This window comes from Petaurus breviceps, unplaced genomic scaffold (assembly GCF_028583685.1).
Source record: "Petaurus breviceps papuanus isolate PSGF00001 unplaced genomic scaffold, PetGlider_PUasm1.0 189, whole genome shotgun sequence".
NCBI lineage: Eukaryota > Metazoa > Chordata > Mammalia > Diprotodontia > Petauridae > Petaurus > Petaurus breviceps.
The window spans coordinates 28,483,193-28,503,333 of record NW_027185809.1 but is presented as its reverse complement, the minus strand read 5'-3'; the positions used below and the strand labels follow the sequence as shown (position 1 = coordinate 28,503,333).

The 20,141-nt window shown below is 40.7% G+C and overlaps 1 protein-coding gene across 2 annotated transcripts in view; it reads left to right on the top strand.

The window, feature by feature from the left end:
* The window catches only part of DPF3 (double PHD fingers 3), a 429,392-nt gene that overhangs the window by 290,392 nt on the left and 118,859 nt on the right, over positions 1–20,141 (top strand). For both annotated transcript variants that reach the window (XM_069092092.1, XM_069092091.1), the window contains exons 6-7: positions 3,848–3,926; positions 19,872–20,009. In XM_069092092.1, coding sequence (XP_068948193.1) covers positions 3,848–3,926; positions 19,872–20,009 — 217 coding nt within the window. The remainder of the gene's footprint in view (positions 1–3,847; positions 3,927–19,871; positions 20,010–20,141) is intronic.

Below are 20,141 nucleotides of genomic sequence, written 5' to 3'. Positions count from 1 at the left end.
ACTCGCTGGGAGTCTCCTCAGGCACTCAAGTCAGAGACCTGGCCTCCATGGTACCAGCTGCCTTCCGGAGGACTTCTTTCCTCCTCTGAGAGTCAAACAGGGCGATCGGCCCGTGACACTCGGAGGGGAGAAAAAGAAAAAAAGAAAACAGGATGCTCAGGCAGAGTGAAAAATAGGTTTAATCCACAACTCCTGGCTGCCTTAGGTAGCGAGAATCAGAGGGGCCGAAACAAAAGTGATTTCGGGGGCACCTCCCGTCTTGACTCCGGATACCCAGACCACACCGAGGGATGGGTGGCTTGGTCACAGAGAAAACAGCCAAAGGCTTGTCCCATCTGGGTCGCTAGTGAAATGGACAGGTAGAGAAAAATGACCCCAAGCCATGCCAGTTGTTCTGAGCATCAGTTTATTGAGCTGGCCAGTGACAGTCTCCCAAGGAAACCTTAGGAGAGCTGCCCCAACTATAGGGAAAGGAGGAATATTTAAAGTCAAAAACCACCAAAAATAGTTGTGGGAAACAAAGTTAGTCTTGTGGGAAGTAAAGTTAGTCTGACAATGGCAGATAAGCACATCCGTTGTCGCCAGGCCTTGGTCTGGACAGTTGTACAGTCCTTGCCCTGATTTATTGGGAGACCCAGAGGTCCAGGATCATTCTGACATCTTATCAGGAAGTATGGCCAGGTCTGTTTCTCACAAGAGAGGGGCTCCTGGCTAAGCACATATGAGTTCAGGAAGTATTCAGTAATTTCCAAACTTGTTACATACAGGGGCTTAGTATATGAGGCCATGGGCATTTCAATTTATATATGTATATATGCATATTTGTGCTTCTGAGTGTGTGTGTGTGTGTGTGTGTGTGTGTGTGTGTGTGTGTGTGTGTGTGTGTGTAGGTAGTATGTTGGATGCTGGGGATACAAAAATGAAAGGAGCCCTAACCTCAAGGATTTTTTTACAGGGTAGCAGGGGAGATGAGGCATTGTACAATTAACTCTAAACATATTACCAATAGGGAGGCCCTATCTATATAAGAAAGCTCCTTCCAATGCTGGCCTCAGGTTCAATGCAGGCCCAAGTTCAGTCCTGTGGAGCCCTGACCTCAGGGAGAAGAGATAAGGCTTTTTTTTCTTAAACTCTGGGCTTCACCTCTGAGTCCCAGTGAAAAATCTTGTTTTTTTAAAATCATAAAAAGATTTATTTAGAGGTTAGGGATAAGCGTGGAATGCAGGTCAGATCATATAGAAAAATAATAGTATTTGGTAGCTAGGAAACCTTTCCCTTAGAGGTATATTATTGCTCTGGTTAACTCCCATGTTTGTTCCTCAATACTGGTGTTTCCCCACACAGTTTCTAAAGAGAAATTTTTATTTTTGGTCACTCTGAACTTGAGTGACACCAAACATACATGACCATTTGTATCTATAAAGAACAGGAAAAAAAAGGATTGTGGGTGAAACCACTAGTCTACTTAGGTATAGCTTGCTTTTTAGGGAAAATATGGAATGAATTTAACAAGTTAGTTTCAAAACTGCCCTATTGTCTGCGTCTCCCTCTGAACTTTTTTCTACCCTCTTCTATGCATTTAAACATGTTTCAATGGGCTTCTTTTCTGTTTTTATATTTTAGTAAGACTGTCATTAGCCCAGTTTTTCTTTCCTAAATTAAAAAAAAAATCCTCCCTTGTAACAAATGAGTAGATTCAGGTAAAACAGAATCCACACATTGGCCATGTCTGAATGAATATGTACGTCTCCTGTACTTCAGGTCTATCACCTTTCTATCTGGGTGGGGAGAGGAGGCATGTTTCATCATCCTCAATGTTCTGGAGATGTGGTTGATAATTGTACAAATTAGAGTTCCTTTACAATGTTGTTACTGCACAGAGGAAGGGTTCTTAGCCTTTTTTGTGTCATAGACCCCTTTGGAAGGCTGGTGAAACCCATGATGAAACCCTTCTCAGTATCATATTTCAAAATAATTGAAGAGAATGCTGAAGTTTAGTTAGAGGTTAGTGAACATGAAGATATAATTTTTTTCCCATTATGTTCCCATGGACCCGAGGTTAAGAACCCGTGGTTTCTTAAACTTGAATAAGAACCTCATGTTCTCTTAGTTCTACTTTCTTGATTCTGTATCAGTTCATATAGGTTTTCCTGAGTTTATCTCATTCTATCCCTTTCATAATTCCTTATGGTACAATATTCCGTGTGTCATAATTTGGCCATCCATTCACAGAGAAAACAAAATCTCTTAAAGCTTGGTTTTCGCTCTTGCTTGGGTCCCCCAGAAGGAATGAACTTCTAGAGAAGTTATCCAATAAGTGAAAGTAGATATCAGGAATAGGAAAACTATTTATTTCCAATATCACAAAAGGAATACTTAAAGCACAAAAGACCCCAAAGTCTGAAGTAACAAACACTTTAAATATGAGACAGTAACTCATAATTCCCCATATACTGTCCTGGGAAGTAGGAAATACTTCAAGGAGATGTGGGAATGTTTGATCAGAAGAGTGACTCAAAGTCTAGGTCTTTTCTGAAAAGGCTGTAGTTGCAGAAAATACCTCTGACTCCTAGCCTCTTCAACTCACAAGGCTATAAGTATCCATCTTAGGATCACTGATTGGTCATTTGTACCCAGGGAAAAACAAAGTGAAAAAGGCATCTGGGGACTGGATATTCAGGCTTAGGCTCACCTAGGCAATACTCACTGCTATGTGGAATACTGGAAAGTGGTAGAGAAATCCCTACTGGCTGCTTGTTTGAAAGGGAAGAAGAGAGAGCTAGAGTGAAAGTTGTTCCTCGTTTCAAAACTCTTCAGGTTGTGGGGTGGCTAGGTGGTGCGGTGAATAGAGCACCGGCCCTGGAGTCAGGAGGACCTGAGTTCAAATCCGACATCAGACACTTAACATAAAAATTAGCTATGTGACCTTGGGCAAGTCACTTAACCCCAATTGCCCTCCAAAAAGCAAAAACAAAACCCCAACTCTTCAGGTTGATGGCCCTTCCTGCTTAGTTGACAGTCATCTTTGACACAGCTCCCAGTAATGGGGTCCATGGGGACCAATCAAGAACCTCTGTTCCCACATGTCCTTTAGCAAGGGGCTAGAGCTTGGGGTTCATCAGAAGGATCCAGGACACCTCAGACCAAAGAAAGTGCCCCAGTTTAGCAGATCAGGGGGATGGGTTGCCCTGATTTTATACCCTGTCCCCCCAGCATATTGTAAAAGTTAGAATGTATTTAAATGCAAAGGAGGGATAAAAAAGAGTGAAATTCAAGGAGGGATAGGTTACTTATAGAGGTAAGAGTCCTAAGAGAGCATCTGTGGAGGAGGTGGTCCCTGAAATTTGGCCTTGAAGGAAGAGGATTGAAAAGATAGATGTGAGGTCTGTGTTCCAGGTATAGGGGGTGGTCAGTGGACAGTTAGTCTTTAACCCAACCACTCTCTCCTCCTACCTCACGCAATACATGTGTGTGGGAAATCAGAAGGTTCAAGAGTTTGTGGAAGAGAATGAATGAATGAATGAATGAATGAAAAAGTTATTAAGCACTTACTTTGTGCTAATCACTATCCTAAGGCCTGAGTATACAAAACCTCTCATAGAGGTTTTGAGCTTCATTGAGCTCACCTTCTGCTTTAGGGTGACAACACATGGAAGAAAGCTGAGCTACAAGGCAGAGATACTCCATAGTGGTGGAGTAGATGGCAAGATATATCAGCTGGTCACATGGTAATAGTTGAGGCTTTGAATGGTATAGCGTCAGAGCAGGCCCAGAGAATCTTGGGAACAGAATGAGGAACAGGAGAGTTCCTCGAGCATGGTACTAAATCCTCCAATTCTCTTTTTAGGCCCGTGGCTCCGCAGGTGGTAGGAGGAGGAATGACGCTGCCTCACAGGAAGACCAAGATAAACCTTACGTCTGTGATAGTAAGTATAGACTCACTGTTCTTCCTCTCGCTCCCTTTCCATTCTTCCCATCGTCTGTCCCTTACACATCCCTTGGCTGTCAGCCTGGTCCACCTGGCTTTAACTGTCACTAGGCCTTCCTCACCCTCTCCTCTTTAGGGAGATTCTGTTTTGCTGTTCCTGGCTTGCATGTTGTAATCTGCTGCCGCCGCTGCCGCTGCTGCTACTGCTGCCACTGCTGCTGCTGCTGCAAATGCCTCCTTTTCTCCTCATTCTTCTTCTTCCTCCTCCTCCTTCACTTGCTGCTGCTACCTCCTCTGTGAGTGTTTCTGCATGAGGGGAAAGAAGTGAAATGGAAAGATTCCTGCAGCAAGATTCCTGCTGGGCCCAGGGCTGCCATGTTTCAGCTCTCTGGCATTGTGCTCCTTCGTGGCTTCTCTCTCTCTCTGTCTCTCCCTTTCTTCCCCTCTTCCCTCTTTCTCCCCCTTCTCTCTTTTCTTCTCTCTCCTTTTTCTCCTCTCCTTTTCTTTCCCTTTCTCTTTCTCCCTCTGTTTTCTCCTCTTTTTCTTTATTTTTATTTCTCCTCTTCTCTTTCTCTTCTCTCCTTTCCCTTTCTCTCTTCATCTCTCTTCTCTCTTTCTCCTTCCCCAATCTTTTTCTCTCCTCTCCCCTCCCCTATCTCCCATCTCTTCTCTTTCTCCCCTCCCCATCTTCTATCTTTCTCTCACTGTCTCTTCTTTTCCTCCTCACCCTCTCTCTCTTTCTCCCCTTTCTCTGTATCTTTATCTCTGTCTCTCTTTTTAAGATTCACCCTCTATTTCTTTCTTTATTTCAGATAGTTACAAACAAAAGCATAACCCAAAAACCTCCGACAAAGGTACTTGGTTCTTGTATCTTTTCATTTGTTCTTCCCACTAATTTCCTTCTTTTCCCTCCTTCCTCATGTAGGGAAAGCTATGAATCTATATGATGGTGATTACTTTTATTTTAATCAATTTTCTTTCCTCCTTCCCTCTCCCTTGAACCTTGAAAAAGTCTTTCCACTTCTCTAAAGTCTCTTTGATGGGTAACTGGCTATCCCTGGAAGGTAGAGATTAGCAAATAATATCACAATAGGACAGTGAGAAAGAAATGGTGGTTTTGTGAAGGGACAAGAAACCTGAATCTATCAAAGATTTATATACAGAAGAAAATGTGAGCTGCTTTAATAAAAGAGAAAGATTTGGTCTTCTTTCCAAGTATAGCACCCATAGCATTGTCTGCTGAAAGCCTCTGCTCAGACAGAAGCTCCTGTCCCAGATAAGTTCTCATTGTCCAGAACACCTTCTGCTTCCACTCTAGTAAGGAAACTTCTTAAAACCACAATCCCTATTAATCTTTCCTTTCCATTTGTTCATCACTCTGAGAAGGCACACCATGTCTGCAAGTGACTGCTCTCACCATCTGCCTTCCAGAATGCCAGAGAGGCAATGCACAGAGAGTTTAGGGGATCATTTAATATTTGGATGTTGATGCTGGGAATATGTCCTGGAGTCATGTTTTAAAATAAAGTCATTCATCTATTTATTTATTTATTTTGCTTTTTGGAGGGGGGAAGGTAGGGCAATTGGGGTTAAGTGACTTACCCAAGGTCACACAGCTAGTTTTTTGTGTTAAGTGTCTGAGGCTGAATTTGAACTCAGGTCCTCCTGACTCCAGGGTCGGTGCTCTATTCACTGCACCACCTAGCCGCCCCTAAAATAAAGTGCTTAATTATGAACGTGTTTATGTAATATATTGGAATAAGGGTAGAGGGCGACTTTCCTTCTCGATTGATCTTAAAAAGTTGTTGATTGTTCAATAGAGAGTGATACAAATAGAATTTATTTTGTTATCAAACCCTCCAACCTTTGTGACTCTTATTCAGTGATTCACTCAGCAGATGGGAATCTATTTCCAATGGGAAAAAGCACAGTATGGAGGGGAGAACTCTGGATCTGCTCTCAGAAGAACTGGGTTTGAACCCCAGCTCACTTCTTACTGCTTGGGCGACTCTGGGCAAATCACAGCCTCTCTAGGACTTAGTTTCTTTATCTGTAAAATGAGATGGATGGGCCAGATGATCTCTAAGGTATCTTTCAGGTCTAAATCCCATAAATTTAGGTTACTCCTATAGAGAATGGTCCCATAGTAACATAATTTCATTTAAGAATAAATTGGGGGGCATTTGGGTGTTCCACTGTCATCTTTCCATCATGCAGTCAAGGTGAGATAGAACCTGTTTTGAGCATGGACAACAGACACAGTTTAATTTCCCTGATAAGGTTCAAACACATCCCTTCCTACATCAAATATTTGTCTTGATCCACTGTAATCCTAGCCTGCTAGCTCCCTAAAGGTCTCTGTTGTTCTGGCATGATGAAATGTGAAGTTTCTGTGGCCAAAGGAGGGTCAGTAGTTTTGTTTTCTTGCCAAAGAAGGCATTTCCACGTAGAAAGGAAAAAATGGGATATATCCATGACACCTGTCTCTTGATCTGTGTGGGTTTTTGAAAGTTATCTGTCCTTTCCGTGTGGTTTGATGTTGTGAGGAATTTCCTTACAGAAGCTGAGATTGTGTAGCCCTTAGATGACAAAGTTTTTGCATTGGTTTCCCAGCTAAATCTGACTCTAAATTTAGACTTTTCCAACATACTCTATACTCCTTTTCTGCCTGCCCTTCCATTTCCTTTCCTTACCTATTTGACCTGAGCCCTCAGCCCCTGTCTTCTTTACTGGATGCTTCTTTGCTGGTCATGATTCTTTTGCCCATCCTTCCCTTTCTATATCTCTCTTCCCCATGCAGCCACAGGATAATATCCTTCTTATAAAGCATTTAGGTCAAAACACATTTGGTCATAAATTCTTTATTTATTCACAAATCTGACAGGTAAAATATTCTATGCTCTCCTAATTTGTTTATGATATCATCCTTATGTCTAAATCATGTATCCATTTTGATCTTATTTTGGTATATGGTATGAGATAATGGTCTATACCTCACTTCTGCCAAATAAGTTTCCAGTTTTCCTGGCAATTTTTGTCAAATAGTGATTTCTTTTTCTCAAATCTTGGATCTTTGGGTTTGTCAAACACTAGATTACCAATGTCATTTACTATTGTGTATTGTGTACCTAATCTATTCCACTGATCTGCCATTCTATTTCTTAGCCAGGGCCAGATAGTTTTGATAATGACCACTTTTTAAAACAGTTTGAGATCTGGTACTACTATACTAAGCTACCTTCCTTCACATTTTTTTTCATTGATTCCCTGGATATTCTTGATCTTTTGTTCTTCCAGTTGAATTGGTTATACTTTTTTTTTTAGTTCTATAAAGCAATTTTTTTTGGTAATTCGATCCTTATGGCACTAAATTAACAAATTAATTTAGGTAGACTTGTCATTTTTATTATATTGGTTTGGCCTACTCATGAGCAATTAATATTTCTCTAATTGTTTAGATCTGACTTTATTTGTATGAAAAGTGTTTTATAATTGTCTTCATATAGTTCCTGGGTTTGTCTTGGCAGGTAGCATCCCAAGTATTTATATTGTCTGCAGCTATTTTAAATGGAATTTCTCTTTCTATCTCTTCTGCTGGACTTTGTTAGTAATATATAGAAATGCTGATGATTTATGTGAGTTTATTTTATATTCCCCTCCATTTTTTTTTTTTTTGCCTTGAGTGGGGCCAAGGACTCTGCAGCCTCCCCTTTCTGTATTCAGACTTTCTTGGTAAATTATCTGGCAGGTTGTTGATTAATGGACTTTATTTTTATCTAGTGCCCTTCAGACTTGTGATCCTTTGGGACAGCATGACCTTTCGAGAGGTCATGCGGCCCATCCCCTGTATTGGACTCTTTGTCCAGTGCTTTTAATAATCCCTAATGCATCCTAAGTAGAGAGGTGCCTGGTCTCTTCCATGACTGTCCCCAGAGAGGGAGTTACCATAGCTGCCTTTTCCCCATTATTTCAGCTGTTTTTTGAATGATGGTCTCCCCTCTCTGTGAATCTAAATTTCCCCTGTTGTAGCCCCTCTTGCCTTTTGTTCCCTTCCCCTGAAACAAATGAGCATCCACACTTCTACCAGTCCAATGTAGCCTCCCTCTTTTGGCTGCCGGAACATACCCACCCTTCTCTCTGTCTCTTCTCCTTTTGTTCTCCAGAATAAAATCTGTCAATTATGTGACCCTCCCTCCTCAGTGCTTTCTTTCATGCCTGGGGCTAAGTAGAGTGCTCAGATCTGAAACTATGTCAAGGTCTAGTCAGCAAGGAGTGGAATAGACTCATTTCTTTGTAAACTTTAAAGTGCTATATTAATGTTTTCCTTTTTTTTCTCCTCTTAAAACAACAACAGCAACTGACACTAGCACACTGGCTGTCCTCTACATTGGCATATTTTGGCAGTATTTTTGCTTTGTATACACTGTCCCCTGCAAGCTTCCAATCCTCTTCAATTCTGATATTGGCGCTGGTGCCCAGCCAGGTGTGTATACTAGTTTATATTTATGCATTTGGTGACTCTTTCCTCCAGCAATCACTTTATATTTTACCCTATTGAATCTCAATAAAGAGATGCAATAATATGTGACTTCAATATATAAGATTCAATAAGAACAAATTTCCTAAGATTGCACAGTAGTTAAATTCCATTCTCCACAAATTTGCAATTCCTGCTATCTTTGTGTTGTCTGCCAGTTGGATTTGCATAATTCCCTACTCCATCTTTCAAGTCATTAATGAAAATATCAAGTCATCTTGGACCTAGAAGAGACCCTTATGAGTCCCCATGCAGTACTTCTTCCAATGTAGATGTAGAATGCTTAATGATTATTTTTCAAGTTTGATTTTGTTTAACCAGCCTTGGTATTTATTCCTTAGTATAGCTGTTCAATTGTATTCTCATTTCCAGTTTCCCTTAGGAGAGGGGCAGATGGAACAGTATTAAGTGCTTTGGTTACTAATGCCAGGTGATATATATTTTGTCTATTGCTTTCATCTAGTCACTGGGTGTTCTGTTTCAGAGAAATAGTCAATTATTTGAACATGGTGAAGTTTTTTTTTTTTTTGACTCATTCATGGTGCCTCTGGCCTTATACTTTATTTTCCTGCAAATCATCGCAGTGCTACTGCTTTATTAATTATCTTACAGTTTGCCAACTTTGGGAGTTAAGGCGCTGTTTTCAATTTCTTGCTAAAGGAAGGACTTTGGAGATGACAGCTAATTTCTCATCTTTCCCACAGTCACCCATAAACAAAGCAACTGCATGTGATAGCCTGGGAGATCCCATTCAATTGAACTGAAATATTTGTTGAATTGAATAGAAACAAATCAGGCCTGATTCAAACTGCTGGTTCCTGATCTATAATTTCCCAGTCCTTTTTTTATCCCTTGCCTTAGCCACTTCTCTTCTGGTGTGGAGGAACACCAATATCCAGGAGTTCTTCCTGTTGTAATCACATTGTAATCCACCTGCTTATTGCAATAGAGAGGTAATGTGGTGTAGTAGATAGAAGCATGGCCTCAAAGACCTAGTTTCTAGTCCTGACACATGTTAGCTGTGACCCTGGGCAAATTCTTACCTCTTAGGGCTCTAGGCAAGTCTGCAACTGACCTGTGAATTCCCTATACCAGTAAAATTACATGTCTGATCCTTATGTCTATTTATTGTTATAACACCTGAAAGTTACTAGTACCGATAGCAAAATGGTATAATAGTGTAAAGCATGGAGTACTATATAAATGTATTTGGGTTGTTAATGTGGGGGTTCAGAACTAAGATTTTATTGGTGTAGGGAATTCCCAGTGAGCAAACTCCTTCGAGTTCAGATTAGTAACTATTCTCCAAATTGTGGTCTTGGAGAGTTGACTGAGGCACTGAGAGGTTAAGTCAAGTGCCCATTATGAATTAGAGGTAAGACTGGACCTCACATCTTTATGACTATAAGGTCCCATGCTTTATTGACTATACCATTCCTCTTGGGTTATTGGTATATTTCAAATTGAAAGCTGACTTCAGAGACAGGAAAACAGAGGTCAAATCCTGCCTATGACACAGACTAGTTGTGTGACTCTGGGCAAATCATTTAACCTTTCAATGATCTAGACAATTCTTCAAGACTGTAAGTTACCAAGAAGGTGCTGAGCTGCATTGGTAGGGGTGTTTCCTATATCATTGAAATCATGGGCCCAATCCCCATCCCTAGATCTTCAGTGACTATCACTAATTAACTCTTATGGAATTTTTTTTTTTTGCTTAGTATCATCTGATTCTGTTGATGAAAGCTACTTTGAGTCAGGAAGACTCTTTTTCTAAATTAAAATCTAGCCCCAGACACTTACTTACTATAGAACCCTGGACAAGTCACTTAACCCTGTTTACCTTAGTTTCCTCATCTATAAAATGAGCTGGAGAAGGTAATGGGAAACCATTCCAGTATCTTTGCCAAGAAAATTCCAAATGGGATCATGAAGAGTTGAATATCACTGAAAAACGACTGAACAACAAAACCACACTGTACATACTTTAAGTATGAGCCTAGAGCTAAATTGCGTTTCTGTCATTAGTGGACCAGCCTTCCTGAGTTTGGAGAGGTTTATCACTAGGAGGGAGCTACCAGCTAGGTGACACAATGGATTGAATATTGGTCTTAGAATCTTGAATTCAAATCCTGTGTGACCCTAGGACCTCAGTTTCCTCTTCTGCAAAAATGAGAATGTTAGACTGGAAGGTTCCAAAGGTTGTTTCTGATTCTAGATCTATGTTCCTTTGTACATGGCCTTCCATCCCTGATCCTGGTTCATGAAAGGAATAGATGTTTAACAGTCCAGTTGTGTTTTTCTTTATTGTCTTGCAGGTCTTAGGCTGAGACAGAGGGGAGGAGGGAAGGACCTGGAGAGAAGACTCACTGCCCCTGAAAGTTGATTTGTAGAGTAAGCCTGTAGCATTTGTTGAATTCCAGGCATATGATGGTGGATGCTAGGTAGATTGCATCTTTCTTGTTACTAAAAACCTGGGGCTGTGTTAACATCAGTGAAAAGGACCAACCCTGAGCAAAAAGTGTGAGAAGAGATAGTTTTGTCCTGGGTGACGGACAACCCTACTTTCTTTTCATTTCTTTTTAAAGATAATTTATTTTTAGTTTTCAACATTCACTTCCATAAGATTTTGAGTTTTAAATTTTCTCACCGTCTTTCTCTTCCCCCTTGCCAAGATGGCATGCAATCTGACATAGGTTCTGCATATGCATTTGTATTGAATATATTTTCACATTAGTCATGATATAAAGAAGAATTAAAACCAATGGGAGGAACCACAACAAATGAGACAAAACAAAGCAACAAAAGAAAAAGAGAGCAACTAGTATGTTTCCTTCTGTATCCAGACTCCAAAGTTCTTTTGCTGGATGTGGATAGCATTTTCCATCATGAGTCTTTTGAAGCTGTCTTAGATCCTTGCATTGCGGAGAAGAGCTAAGTCTATCAAAGTCAGTCATTGCACAATGTGGCTGTTAACTGTGTACAATGTTCTCCTGGTTCTGCTTACTTCACTGAGCATCAGTTCATATAAGTCTTTCCAGGTTTTTCTAAAGTCTGCCTGATTATAATTTCTTACAGCACCATAGTATTCCATATACCACAATTTGGTTCAGCCATTCCCCCATCGATGGGCATCCCCTCAATTTTCAGTTCTTGGCCATCGCAAAAAGAGCTGCTTTAAATAGTTTTGCATATGTGGGTCCTTTATGATGTCTTTGGAATATAGCCCTAGAAGTGGCATTGCTGGGTCAAAGGGTCTGCATAGTTTTCTAGCACTTAGGGCATAGTTCCAAACTGCTGGAACTCTACCAACAATGCATTAGTGTTTCATTTTCCCCACAGCTCCAACATTTATTGTTTTTTTTTTGTTTTATCATGTTAGCCAAATTGGCAGGAGTGATGGGATACCTCAGAGTGGTTTTGATTTGCATTTCTCTAATCAATAGTGATTTAGAGCATTTTTTCATATGACTATAGATAGCTTTAATTTCTTCATCTGAAAACTGCCTGTTCATATCCTTTGACTATTTATCATTTACAACCCTACTTTCAATCCTTTCCCAATGCCTCTTAACCTTTCTCTCTTCTCAGGTACTTTAATATCCTTTTTGTCTTCTTGGATATTTTCTTCCCTGCTAAGAAAGAAGGAAGAAAAGAAGGAAGGAAGGAAGGAGACAAGCATTTATTATGTGCAAGGCACTGTACTAAATGCTTTACAATTATTCCCATTTGATCCCCACAACAACCCTGGGAGGTAGGTTCTATTATTATCCCCATTTTATAGTTGAGGGAACTGAGGCATACAGAAGTGAAGTGACTTGCCCAGGGTCACACAGCTTATAAGTGTCTGAGGTGGTATTTGAACTCACATCTTCTTAACTCCAAGCCTGGTGCTCTGTCCATTGTGCCACCTAGTGACTTGGTAAACATAGATTGGGACCTCAGAGCCATTCTCACGCATGAATCTATTCAGATTTGCCTGAAACCAGTTCTCATCAGTGTCCATCTCTAGTAACTTGATAAGCTTTGTTCCAAAATCTTTTTTGTCCCCATGTAGGTATGTATAGATGCATGGATCAGTGGGAGCCACCAAGGGTTTGTGGTCTCCCATGGACACAAAGAAAGCCAGCCTAAAATGGAATATGCACACTCATACCATGGAGAGGTGGTTGGGATAGCTCCAGGATACCGTAGGCTTGAAACTCCTGAGGGCAGTGGGTCTAAAACGAGTTCAGTTCACTCAAGGGTAAATTTGGCCTGCAAGTAATTTCCTATCAAAGCTTGGAAGAAGGTTGGTCAGGAGTAAAAAAAATCAGTCACCTCCACACTTGGGTTTTATAGCCCCAACACTTAGAGCTGCTCATAGATATGGGGGGTAGCTTCCTGATAGAGATTGCTGTAGCTGAGGATATTTGAATGGTTATTTGTTAGTTCTGGGGGTCTCCTGAGTTCCCTGGTCTCCTGAGTCTCCCTGTTGCAAAATTACTCATGTTAGATCTGGAATTGGAGTCAGATAGACTTGGCTTCAGATCCCACCTCTGATACTTACTAGCTGGGTAACCATGGGTAAGTCATTTTGTCTCTGTCTGCCTCAGTTTCCTCAACCATAAAATGAGGCTAGTAATGGCACTTCCCTCCCAGGATTGTTGTGAGGACTAAATGAGATAATATTTGTAAAATTACTCACTATAGTGCCTGACACATAAGAGACACATAAAAAATTTTATTTTCTTCCTTCTTCTAATCCTCAATTTCCTCATCTATAAAATGGGGATATAAATATTTGTAGTACCTATGTCAGAATTGTTATGAGGCTTAAATAAGGAGGGGTATACTTTGCAACCTTTAAAGAGATCTAGAAATGCCAGTTGTTTCTATTATATTATTCCCTTTCTCTCTCTATCAAAATTGCCTTTCAGTGTTTGTTTTCATTTAACTGTCTGAGAAGGAAATATCTTTTAACTCATTCATATCAAGTTGGGGAAAGTGCCTCATTAATCCATATTAAGGTGTGTGTATGTGATTGATAATAGGGTGATGTATGAACCTTACTTCTTCCTTCAGAGGCACTGTGACATTTCACATAGCAGCTGTTCCAAACTCCCCTCCCCCCCATTTTCCTCAAATTCCCCTGCTACACTCTCACCTCCCTAACTCTCTGCAAATGGACATTTTTCATACTTTACTGAAACATTTGGGGTTATCAAACATGAGCAGCCTTAACTTCTCTCCACCACCAAATGCCTCACACATTCTCTTTGCTTCTTTTCTGTCTCAAATGAAGCAATGTTTCTTTTCTTTTCTAAAACTCATTTGTCTTCTCTTATAGAGAGCGTAGTTAATTGCCAGATTTGGACTCGGAGGAACTGGTTCCACATTTTGATCCCCACACTTCCTAATTGTGTGACTCTGGGGAAGTCATTCAACCTCTAGCGATATTAATAGCATTGACCTCAAGGTTGTTGTAAGGATCCAGTAAAATCATGGAAATAAAGAACTTTGATCATCTAAATGTGACTTATTATTGTTGTTGTTGTCATTGTCATGGTGGCTGCCATGCTATCAATATGTTGTTATTCTGTCTGTTTCTCCTGGACAATAAGTGCTCAAACAATTATCCCTTCTCTCTTTGAATCTTCATTCTTTCCCTTCCTATTGATTTCTTTTACCCACAAAAATGTTTTGTTATTCTCTATCTTTAAAAAAAATCAGCGCTGCTCTTCCTTCAAGTTACTATTCCATCTCTTTTATTTCCTCCTCTGTCAAATAATGTCAAATCCTAACTTTTCTGTGCCCCATTTGTCATCTCAAATCTCATCATTTCTCACATTTCCCCCCTTATTTCCACTCACTTGGCAGCTATTCTTCAGGCCTTGATCATTTCTTACCTGGGCTATTGTAACACCCCACTTAGTTTTCATGCTACAAGTCTTTCCCTTCTCTAATATATTCTCCACAAAGCTGCCAAAATGACATTATAAAACATAAATCTGACTGTCACTCCCCTCCTCAATAAACTCCTCTAGCTCCCTACTGCCTTTACTCTCATCTAGTGAAAATGTCCTTCTTTCTGTCTCCTACATAGCACATTCCATCTCCTATCTCAGCACCATTGCACTGTTCTCTGTAACTAGTATATCTCCTTCCTCACCTTTTCTTCTTACTGTAGAACTGCTGGTTACCTTCAAAGGTTGGAAAAAATATCACCTTTTACTGGAGGCTTTTCCTGATTCCCTAGCTACTAGTGTCTCAAAAACAAACAAGCAAATTACACCTTGCTTTTGTTTTGTTTATACTTAACATCTCTCTCTCCCCTCCTCCCACCCCAATAGAATGTGAACCTTGAGAGCAGGGACTTCTATTTTTTTTTCCTGTTTCTCTAGGACCTAGCAAAGTGTCTGGTACATGGTATTCAATAAATGCTTGTTGATGAATGGTTTGATAGTTTCAAGAATACTTCTGTTTCGGTTTGGTCTACTATATTCAACCTTACTGATGTACAGAATATGACAGGAACTTGTAGAAGACCCAGGGAGCCATGTCCTTGCTTGAGCGAAGTCCCTAAAAGACAGTTCTCACTTTATGTAAGTGGACTGTTTGTCAGACTTCTCCAGTTCTACATAAACTGATTTTTAGGTAATACAAATTTACCTAGGGACTTGGAGAAGGAGGAAGCAAGGGAGAGAGGCAAGAAGGGGTTTGTTGGCATATGGAGAGAGGGGGAGGCATACACATAGGGGCCAGGACAGAGAAGTGAGAGTAGAAGGAACATTTGGGGGTGGGGATAGACCAGAGGTACCTAAGCATTGACCAAGGCAAGGTGGACAGTTGGGGCTGGACAGGGGTGGGGAATGCAGATGGTGAGAAGAACAGGACAAAGGTCTCTCTCAGTCCTGTAGGTAGACCTGTAGACCAAGCCCCTGACTGGGCAGAGGTGGTAGCAGTTTCTTAGCATCTCTGTTTTGCTTTCACTTGGAGGGTTTTTTTGGTTTGTTTTTAGTGGAGGGGGTGGAAGGTCACAAGCTGAGGGGGAGGAGCAGGGAGAAAGAGAGAGAGAGACAGAGAGAGACAGAGACAGAGAGAGAGAGAGAGACAGACAGAGAGAGAGAGAGAGACAGAGAGAGAGAGAGAGAGAGAGAGAGAGAGAGAGAGAGACAGAGAGAGAGAGAGAGAGAGAGTACAGTACTATACAGTAAAGTTAACATAGGTATTTTCTTGGAATGTGGATTTATTTCAGAATTCTTTGTGCAAAGTTGAATTTGCATAATGTGAACTGTGTATATTGTAAATCATGATTACACTCTTTGGGGTTCATTTTATTTTCTCACAATATGCATATTACTGTAAGCACAACTGTTATGTATATCTTGGATCATTGTAGTCATATGATTCTCAACATGATGGACCATTAGGATCCATCTTCCTTCAGTGATTGTTTTCTTGTTATTTAAGTATGTAGGATTGATGCAAATGAATCTGTCCATGTGTCTGGAGGACAATTGGCATAAGTAATCTTCCCTTCTGGCTCTGGCCTTCAGCTCCATTAGCTATGTTCAAATAGAGAATGAATGACCATCTGCTAAGGATGTTATGGGGAATTTCTTTTTTTTTTTTTTGCTTTTTGGAGAGGGGAAGGTAGGGCAAGACTAGTTTTGTGTTAAGTATCTAAGGTCGGATTTGAACTCAGGTCTTCCTGACTCCAGGGCGGGTACTCTATTCACTTTGCCACCTAGCCGCCCCATGTGTGGAAATTTTTGCATTGATTAAGAGGTTGGACTAGATGACTTTTAAGATTCCTTCCAATTCTAAGAATCTCTCATTTGTTGTGTCTATGTAACACCTGCCAATTTGGTGAGAGAATATTGAATAGCTAGTCAGTGACTTTCTGTTACATATATGACTGTAGAATTTTTGATTTCCTTAAAAAAAATTGGGTACTACCTCTTGATTTTATCACCACTATCCAAGTCCTTACCAGTATCTCATAAATATCAGCTAATGATGAATGTTGTGTTCATGTTACAGATGAGGATGTTAAGGTCCATAGAGAAGTAGATTACCTAGAGTAACTAGGTGCTTTAGGAACAAATTTACAAATGAATTCAGGATTTGTGTCTCCTTTATCTAGGAATCTATCTCTGGGCTCTCATTCTCTAATTGCTTTTGGAGATTCTTTTTGTTTTCTTGCCCCGCTCCCCCCCTCCCATAGTTACCCACTTTGTGTTCCAAGCTCCTCTTATAGAATCTTGGCAGAGTTATTGTCGTAGATAAAGTAGGGAAGTAGTGAAGAGAGCCTCTTCTCTGTGCATTCGGAATTCTGTTTTCTGATGGAGTCAAGTTCCTTTGCTTAAGTTGCTCCCAGATGCCTCTCCTGCTCAAGGCAAGGAGGAGAAAATGGGGAGAATTTCCCCTTTGCCAAAAAAAGGGATGTACACAACAAATGCTTCATTGAGAACCTTATTGGTCTAGGAAGGGGGCAAAAATGTCTCTGCTCTCTAAGGGATTCACTCTGGAAGGAAAGAGAGACAGGGGAGGAGGGCTTGATTGCCCTTGTAATCTATGTCCTCAGTCTCTGCTTGCTCTGTGTAGCAACACAGAATACAGGTGCACATTTTCCAAAATTGGAAAGATGATGAAAATTGTAGATAGGGACAGAATGTTTCTTCGTTTGAAACTCAGCACCTAGGACAGCACCTCAGTGCACTGGCTCAGTGAGCACCTTGTATGTAGCTGGTACTTAATCATTGACTTTCTTCGTTGGATTGAATTCCTTTTAAAGTTGGGTTCTATAGAAGTGATGATTCTAAGGGTGCCTAGGACAATGAACCAGCTGATTGAAAGAGATGCTTTACTTTGAAAATGGGGATGTGGAATTTTCTAAATGACAATTAAATAATTAAGTTATTACTCACAGGTTAAAAAGGGATTGTGCATGATGCCCTCCTTCCTAAGAGTTTTTAAAAAAAAATTTAGAATCAGAAGGTACTGGGTTCAAATCCCATCTCAAACACTTGTGGGCAAGTCACTTAACCTTTCTGTGACTCAGTTTCTTTATAAAATGAAGGAGTCAGACTCAGTGGTCTCTAAAGTCCCTTCCCTCTCTAAATCTGTGATTCTATTTTCCATCCACTTACACCCTGCCCCCTTCTAAAAAGAGGAAATATCAGAATTGTTCTTTTAATTATTTGTCTCAGTGGACTCTTTTCAAGAGTCCATTCTGAATGTAAGGTAAAGCATCTGAAGATGTGTGAATGATTCTATTTGCTGAAAGTAAAATAATACTTAAAGAAGCATTGCATCAATTATAAGTCAAGAATCTGTGATTTTTGTCACTGGAGGAACTCCCTCCACCAATACAGATAGTAACTGGTTTATAATTAGTAATCTTAGGGTTGTCTGAGACTCAAGTGACTTCCTGATGGTTACATAGCTAGTAAGTATCATAGGATAGGTCTTTTGACTCTGGTCCAGCATTCCATGTGCCACTCTACCTCAGTGAATAGAGTGCTCAACTTAGTATCAAGAACTGAGTTCAAACCCTTCCTCAGACACTTGCTAGCTGTGTGGCCACCAAGCAAGTCACTTAACTTCTCTCAGCCTCAGTTTCTTCATCTGTAAAATGAAGATAATATTAGCACTCACCTCATAGAAAGACTGTTAGAAGCAACATGGTAATAGAAAGACCAAATAACTTAGAATCTGAAGTCTTTTGGTCAGGTCCTCACTCTATCACTTCCCAAGGTGTAACCTTGGGCCAAGTCCTTAATCTCTCTGACCTCTAGCTCCTCAGTATGAAAAATGTGACTAATAATGCCTCACAAGGTTATTGGGAGGCTCAAATGACTAATGCATGGGAAGCGCTTTGTAACTATACATCTCTTTGCATGTGACCTATGATCATTTTGTTATTCATTGATCAACATCATGTTTGATCACCATGGCACATGTGAGACCCTAGGAAAGTCACTTAACCTCTGTTTGCCACAGTTTCTCCAAATATAAAATGAGGATAATAATAGCACCTGTCTCCTGGGATTGTTGTGAGGATCAAATAAAATGATATTTGTAAAGTGCTTAGCACAGTGCCTGAAATGTATTAGATGCTTAATAAATGGTTGTTTTCTTTGTCTTTCCCTCCCTCCTTCCCTTCCTTCCTTCCTGATGTAATTACTCAAAATACAAGTATGTAGATACTGTGTGTTTCTTTTTTTTTTCTTTTTTGCCTTTTGGAGGGCAATTGGGGTTAAGTAACTTGTCCAAAGTTACATGGCAAGTTTTTATGTGTGGGTGTTAAGTGTCTGAGGCCGGAACCGAACTCAGGACTTCCTGACTCCAGGGCTAGCACTTTACTCACTGTGCCACCTATCCACCCTGATACTATGCATTTCTAAGTCATTCTTAAACCTCATTTTCCCAAAAAGTGCTTTCTGATCAAATGGAATTAAGGCATGTGCTAAGTCACCTCCCTTAATTTCAGAAAGGAATCTGATTTGCATAAAGTCCAGTTACCAAAGTCAAGGACAGGTTCCAAAGTACAACACAATTGCTGACATCCAGGAATGCCTGGGTCTTCATGGCAATGGCAGGCTCTGCTGGACCATCAATGTCCAAGAGTGTAGCTCCAGGGAATGGCAGCTCATAACTTTCAAATTCTTCAGCATGGGGGCTACAACTTTGCATTAGTATAGATGTTCAAGGGATGTGTTCCTGAGGGTGATTGATTGTGTAGATATCCCCTGAATAAGTTTGATGTGACATTGCACATGGCTCTGACTTTGGAGACTTTTTCCCCCCACAGGTGAAAATAGTCATAGGTCTTCCAATCTTAGCAAAAGGCTCATGGTGGGGCTCTGTGGGGGAGTCTATCTCTCCATATGTTAACAGACTTCTGCTTCCTTTATAACCTGGATGACTGTCTAGTGAGCAACTATCCAGAAAGAGTTTCTTCCTTTTCCCCTCTTTCCCCTTGCCTCTTCCTTCTAGATTTGTCTGTATAGATTGTCATACTTGCCTTTTCCTTTTGAAAAGTGGTGCTAATAAAAGCACTTGGTAGGGAAAAAGTGCTTGGAGATCTTTAGAGGGCAAGCTATCTGGGCTGTATAACTGAAGCTCTTAAGTATCCACCAAGGATAACTGAGTCTTATTGCTCATCACTTTGGAGGTTGGAAGGCTTATTTTGGGGAGGAGGGGGAAAGGGGTATGATGGGATTGCATGTTGAAAATGAGTCCCATGTAAAGCTTTAATAAGTCATAGCTTTAAATGGGACCCATTTTCAAGAGAAGCCTTGGGGCCTCCCTGGATTTAAGGCAGGGCTCAGTGATATCTTGGAGAATGAAAACAGTAGTAGCAGAAGGTGCTGACTTATTGCCCCAATCACCCCTTCTTTTCTCTTGTCTCCTCTCTAGTTTGTGGCAAGCGTTACAAGAACCGGCCAGGGCTCAGTTACCATTATGCTCACACACACCTAGCCAGTGAAGAAGGTGATGAAGCCCGGGAGCAAGAGACTCGGTCTCCCCCTGTGCACAGAAATGAAAACCACAGACGTGAGTACCTTTCTATCCTTTACTTCTGATTTATTTGTTTGGGCCTGGGATGAAATAGGGGTGGGAGTTGGGTTTGGGGTAGGAATCTCTCTCTCTCTCTCTCTCTCTCTCTCTCTCTCTCTCTCTCTCTCT